Source organism: Arachis ipaensis, chromosome B04, assembly GCF_000816755.2.
Source record: "Arachis ipaensis cultivar K30076 chromosome B04, Araip1.1, whole genome shotgun sequence".
Lineage (NCBI taxonomy): Eukaryota > Viridiplantae > Streptophyta > Magnoliopsida > Fabales > Fabaceae > Arachis > Arachis ipaensis.
In genome coordinates, this window is record NC_029788.2 from 38,252,669 (window position 1) to 38,259,090 (window position 6,422).

Below are 6,422 nucleotides of genomic sequence, written 5' to 3' on the forward strand. Positions count from 1 at the left end.
GAGGTTACAGAATCTATGCGACTTTCTACCCAAAATTTGCATCGAGTTATCCAAGCATTCTATTTAGGCTTGTACCTGGTGTTGATCTTTTATTGACTATATATTTCAAGTGCACATTTACAATGTGGCTGCTTAGAATGCCTTCGAATTGATTCACCAAAATAACTAAGGATGCAATGTGAAAGAGGAAAAATTTTAAAGTAAAATAGAAAGGTAGAAAAAATAGAGAATGAAAGAAGAGAGAGAAAGATAAAGATGAAGAATGAGAGTGAGAGTTTGTTAATTTTGGAAGAAAAAATTTTATTTTAATTGTAATAAAAAAATATCGGATTACATATTTTGATTTGTCAAAATTACTAATATAAAATATAAACTATATAGAGTAAAAATGGTAGAGTGAAATAGAAAAACAGAGAGAGATAGATGAGAGAATTTAGGAAGGGAGTTTATTAATTTTGGAAAAAAATGTTTTCTCTCAATTTTAATAAGAGAGTGTCATGTGATACATTTAATTATTAAATTAGATAGTAATATATGGTACATAATATAGGTATTTCAATTTCAATTTTAATATTTTAATTTTAATTTTAATGCAATTAAAGAATGTCATATCGCACATTTTGATTATCAAATTAGTAATTAGTCATTGATATTAATAATGATATATAAAATAAATAGAGTGGTTGAAGAAATAAGAGAGATAGAAAAAGGAAGAGAGAGAATGAGAGAACTCTTTAATTTTGGAGGAAAATATTATATTTCAATTGTAACGAGGGAGTGACATATGGCACATTTTGGTTGTAAAATTAGTATGGAGGAGAGAAGAACTCTTTAATTTTGAAGGGAAAGATTTAATTTCAATTGCAATGAGGAAGTGGCATGTGACATATTTTGATTGTAAAATTATTATGGAGAGAAGAATTCTTTAATTTTGGAGGGAAAGATTTAATTTCAATTACAATGAGAGAGTAACATGTGGCACATTTTAGTTGTAAAATTAGGAATATATAATAGAAGTTGAGATTTGCTGAAGCTAACTCAGTTGTATCACCATGTTTATTATAAATCTATCATGCGAATCCAATTCTTTCATGACATGTTTTATTCGTTGTTTTACAATTTCAGCATGAAACTGATTCTTTCATGACATGTTTTATTCGTTGTTTTAAGTGAAAATGTATTGAGTCAAATGTAAGATACTATCCCATACCCTTGGTTACTTTATGCGTAGTGTTTGAATTATTAGCACAATTTCAGCATGAAACTGGCATGGTTTTGCCCTTTAGACCATAGGGCGGGGTGGGAGAGGTATTTGAGTGGAAAGAAGCTGTTATAGCCTTGTTGGAAGGATTTAAATAGTATAACTATAAATAGCTCAACATAAAAAAAAAGAGTGAAACCAACTTGAATTGGTCGAATAATCAGCCCACTCGTCCGTTTGAATAATCAGCTCACTCGTCCGTTTAAACAACTTGGGGATACCATTTGTATTCTTTCTCCTTGATACCATTTGTATTCTTTCTCCTTCTTGGCTGTTTATGATTTCATTCATTGATATTATCATCCATGGTTTCAACTTAAAATTTTATTATATATTTTTGTTTCTTGTTTTTATTTTCTAGAATGCATTCCTCTCTTTCCTATACATCAGCCACGGATCATGATGAATCATACGAACTTTTGAGTTATGATACGGTTGAATCTGTTTAGATTCATTATTAAGAATATTTGAAGAAGTTTTTTTTTTTATGTCAGCAGCACCAATACAACTCATCTGAATACAACTCATCTGAACTGAACTGAACGTGTCTGATCGCAATGATTTGAAATGTTTTTCATCAATTTTCGGACAAGCATATTTTAAGAGGCTTATCATTCCATGAGGTCCGCTTTAGAAGTCATATAGTAATTCTATATTTCTAGACATGCTATATATTATACAAACAAATACTTTTGTTGTATAGAAACAAATTCTATATTTCTATATATTATACAAACAAATACTTTTGTTGTATGAATTTATTTTTGAATTAAAATATTTATGAATTGTTATTTTGTGTCGACAGCTTTATCAGTTGTTATATTATGTTAATAAATAATAAATATTCATTAGAAATTTAGTTTATTTGATAAATATTTTAAAGAGTAAAATGCATAACTAAACCAAAGGCATCTCAAAATTACATAAATTCCCCAAAACAAAAATTGTTACGTCAAAGTCCCATGCATATATCTATATAAATCGAATTGACCTAATTCGATTTATAGGGGAACTAAGTAGATGCTAGTAAATCGAATTGACCTAATTCGATTGACTATTGAACAACCCATATATAGTAAATCGAATCAGTTTAATTCGATTTAATACTGATACAGATTATTGACATTTACTACTTTTAAGTTATTTAACTTTAAAACATAAATGTCAATAAGAAAATACTGCATATTTGGATTCAAATAAAATATAAAAAAACCAAAACGAATAAGAATAAATATCTAATTTTTATGTTTTAGTTCAAATTCCAAAAAATCTACATTTTTATAAACTTATGAATTTAAAACGGAACAATAAACGATTTCTAAAAATTTATTAAAAATCATCCTTTCACTCATTAGCATCTAAAGAATCATTACTGGCTTGATGTTGAAAAAGTTAATATAAAGTATAACCCTCCAATGTGGCATAGGGCTTAAAACTTGAATTTTTTCAGAGTCAAAAGTAACAAATAATTATACATTATAATACGACTAACTATATATATTTTATACAATATGTAATTTGAGAAATAATATATTTAAAATAATATATCTATATCTTATTTTCTTCCACCCATTAACCAAACACAGTCTTGTATTCACATTTTTCAACCGGTAGTTCATGGCACAAGAACTACAACATAATATAGTTAACAATATTTACTCTTTTTTTTTTAAGGAGAAAGAAATTTTTTAGACTAGAAAAGAATGTTTGATATATATAAAATACATTTTTTTTAATAGAAGATGCTTACCTTTGTGCCACAGCTTTAAGGTCCCTCTTACAATTCTGGTTCAAGCTATCAAATATTGAGACAAACAACCTATCAACTATATCCATAACCTGCTCAAAAAATCAATATCAGTAAAACAGGTTATGTACCACAATAATTTCAAAACCATACCAAAGAAACATATGCCTAAAAGTGAAATATACCTCGTGATAATGCTTCTTAATCTCCGTTTCAACATCAAGACCAGTAAACTCACACAGATGTCTGTGTGTGAAGGAATCTCAAAAACACGGCCGAAATCAGCACATATTGCCATATGCTTGTGAAGCTGTGGTGATTGGGCAAGGTATTCTCACTTGACCCAGCAATCAATTTTTGAGGGTGGATTTGACAAAAGTGTTCAAATAATAAGAATTGTCTGAATGCCTACCCAACAATGCAATGAAAAATAATGTGACCATTCAACTTGGCATCATGGGGAAAATATACTCTGTAAATGTCTTAGTATACATTTATTGCAGTAACTTTAAAATTTAAAGCAACCATGATGAACAACATGCAAATCAGGAATGAACACAAATAAGTAAACTCTTCAGAAGAAAATTCAGATGAAATGCTTTATATTTTCAACTTGAGACCTAATGGAGAAAATTCCTTGATTAGCCGGGTTCTGAGGTCAAGTATTCTAAAGTTCAAACGTGTATCCTGATTAACACAAAACAAGTTGTTCACCAGCCTGCATTCATTAACAGAACTAGTTAACCAATGGATGAAAAGAAATAAAGTAAAAGATAAGATCCTGCAAACAAATCACCCTAACAAAGGAGTCAAACAGGCTGACAAAGATCCAACACCTCCAATCAATGTACCTGAAGTGCCTTCTCAATTTCAGCTTCACTACAAGCAGCATCCTCGAGATTAATTGGTAGAGTTGGAAGGGCCCTGCTAACCCAATACAACTACCTCACTTGAACCTCCACCTATCAGAACAAACCACATAAGCTATAGATCCTTAACAAAATGTTCAATTACTTGAAAAAAAATGAACTACAGATATACAAGTTAAGGAGAATAAGAGGAAGCCTAACCTTCACCAGCTGGCCACACATATTAGTAAAAAAAGGTGTTGTAAATAGCTTCTCCGACATGTGAGGCAAGTGTTAAACCCTCAGCAATACAGTGACTAGCAAGCGATATCTTACCTTCTTACCTTCAGGAAGTCATGGGCAGCATTAATGTATAAATCATCTTGGTGTGCGCTACAATTAGCTAGTCCTATCATTGTAATCAAGCAATTTTACCATCTCTATCATCAAAAACAATGCCTCCCATTTTCCATTCTATATTATAAACCTTACAAATATTTCTAAACCCAAAACCACTATGCAACCAAATTCAACGTAGTAGTTGTTAAGATTTCAAACTCTAACTTCCGGAAAGAGAAAAGCTATTGTTAAACCCTACTAAATAGATTGCTACTGTCTCCATTCATTTCTATCCAAAATCAAATCTCAGAAGCTAACTAACCTGCTGTGTGGCACCTTTGATTGGTCCAGAAGGGACCGAAACAAGACCTTCAACATGATAACAGACTCGCGGCTCAGCACCGCAGTGTACTTAACCAAGAATGGCTCGCCATTTTGATAATAATGATGAAGAGTACCCTGCAACGTATGTAAAATAAGAAAATAGAATTTTCGAACTGTATATGGTCTGTTGTTCTAATCAATGTTTATTATACACTGCAATTGATACAACAAAATCAATGCCCTAATAAGCTAGGATCCCCTATATACTCTGCAATCTGTTCAAGCTTCACATTTAGCAGCTGATGAGTATCAGCATCCCGAACAACACCAACTTCCCGATCCAAATCCCTCTCAACCAGGCTCCCAAAGGCGCCCTTATACTTACCAGATAGCACAAGAACTGGTCCCCCACGTCGAGGAAGCGCGGTCTCCAGCATATCTTGGGACACTCCTTGAACAATCTCCTTGCTCTCATCCATAGATATATCACAAGTCAAAGGCCCAACAACATCCAAAACCTGTGCCTTTTTCAAATACAACCGCCCTCCTTTAATGTTCTGGCTAATAACCCTAACTCGAATGTGACTTGTGAGCCAAGAAACCTGTTTCCTTCCCCGCTGCTGATCACCCCCATTAGCTTCCGCTCGAGTTGTCTTCTCAACCCCGCCTCGCTCTCTCTCACGCTTATGCCTTGAAGCCTTGTCATCTTCACCCTTGTGCCGAATCCTCAGCTCCTTCAATTTCCTCAAGCACCTCTCTTCCTCAGCAGATCCCAGTTCAGCAACATCATCCACACTCACTCTAGCCTCCACTTCTTCCCCACTCCTTGAAACCTTCAAAACAATCCAATCCTCCCCAATTCTCCTCACAACAATACCCTTCAATCCAGCATCTTTTCCCCCAATAATCCTCACAATCTTCTTCTCACTAACAAAACCTGCATCATTTCTCCCATTGTCTTCCCTGCTTTTCTTCTTCTGGCTCCGAACAGAACTGCGATCATCGCCAACAAATCCTAACCCTTCCTTGGCAGTCCTCCTCTTGTACTCCACAACCTTAACGTCCTCCTTGGCATTCCTCCCTATTCCCATTCCTTCTGACCACCCATATCCGGCAAGCAAGGCCTTGCCGAAACCCTCAACAGGGACATCATTGAACTCCTCGAGCCCCTGGTGATCAGGCAGCCGCTTCAAGTCGTCCTTAAACTTCTGCAGCAACGCCACCTCCGGCCGTTGACGCGGAACCCTATCATCCTCATCATCAGCGAGTTCACCGGTTTTGCCATTTTTCTCCGCGGCTTGGCGCAGGTTGAGACCGTAGGACATGTCGGTGCCGAGTTCTGCATCCGCGGCATTGGAATCGTTCTCGAATTCGAGGGATTGATGGTCAGCGTTGGGGTCAGTGATGGGAAGCTCGAGGTTCTTCATCTTCTTGGTGGGGCGCCATTCGTTCTGGATCGGGGGTATAACGGTGGCGGTTTGTTCGATTGGCGGTTTGGAAGGGTCGAATTCGGTGACGAAGTGCTTGGAGGGTGCCGCGCCGTTTTTGGAGGAGTCGTCGAGTTTGATGGGTTTGGAGGAGGAAGAGGACTTCGAGGGTATCGAAAAGGAGAGCTTCATGGCTTATCCTTCTTCGATTGGATACGGAAAAATTTTTAGTTAATTTGATTAGATCTCAATTCTCAAGAATTAAGAGAGTTTATTCTGAAAAGAAGTAAATAAAAATAATACAAAATAAAGATATTTAAGTTTATTCAACTACTTCTTTTTGAAAGGTCAAACAGTCCACAGATTGCCAATGAGTAATAGCTCAAATAGCATAATCTCTTCATACTCAATTAAGAAGTTGCGGGTTCGAGTCTTCTATCTTTAGTAAAAAAAAAAAGAGTACAAGATAATATAGT

At 34.9% G+C, this 6,422-nt stretch overlaps 1 protein-coding gene and 1 long non-coding RNA gene across 3 annotated transcripts; both read right to left on the minus strand.

Moving 5' to 3' along the window:
- Positions 2,907-4,106, minus strand: LOC107639242. Of its 2 annotated transcripts, XR_001620039.2 has the most exons (4): positions 4,079-4,106; positions 3,860-3,970; positions 3,194-3,726; positions 2,907-3,100 (listed from the first exon to the last, which is right to left on the minus strand). It is a non-coding gene; the product is annotated as an uncharacterized LOC107639242 (long non-coding RNA). The 2 variants fall into 2 exon arrangements; XR_001620038.2 differs by having other exon boundaries at positions 3,860-4,101.
- Positions 4,148-6,199, minus strand: LOC107639241 (protein MOS2). Its single transcript, XM_016342720.2, has 2 exons — positions 4,518-6,199; positions 4,148-4,265 (listed from the first exon to the last, which is right to left on the minus strand). The coding sequence occupies exon 1, from the start codon at positions 6,136-6,138 to the stop codon at positions 4,753-4,755; it is 1,386 nt and encodes a 461-aa protein (XP_016198206.1). The 5' UTR covers positions 6,139-6,199; the 3' UTR covers positions 4,148-4,265; positions 4,518-4,752.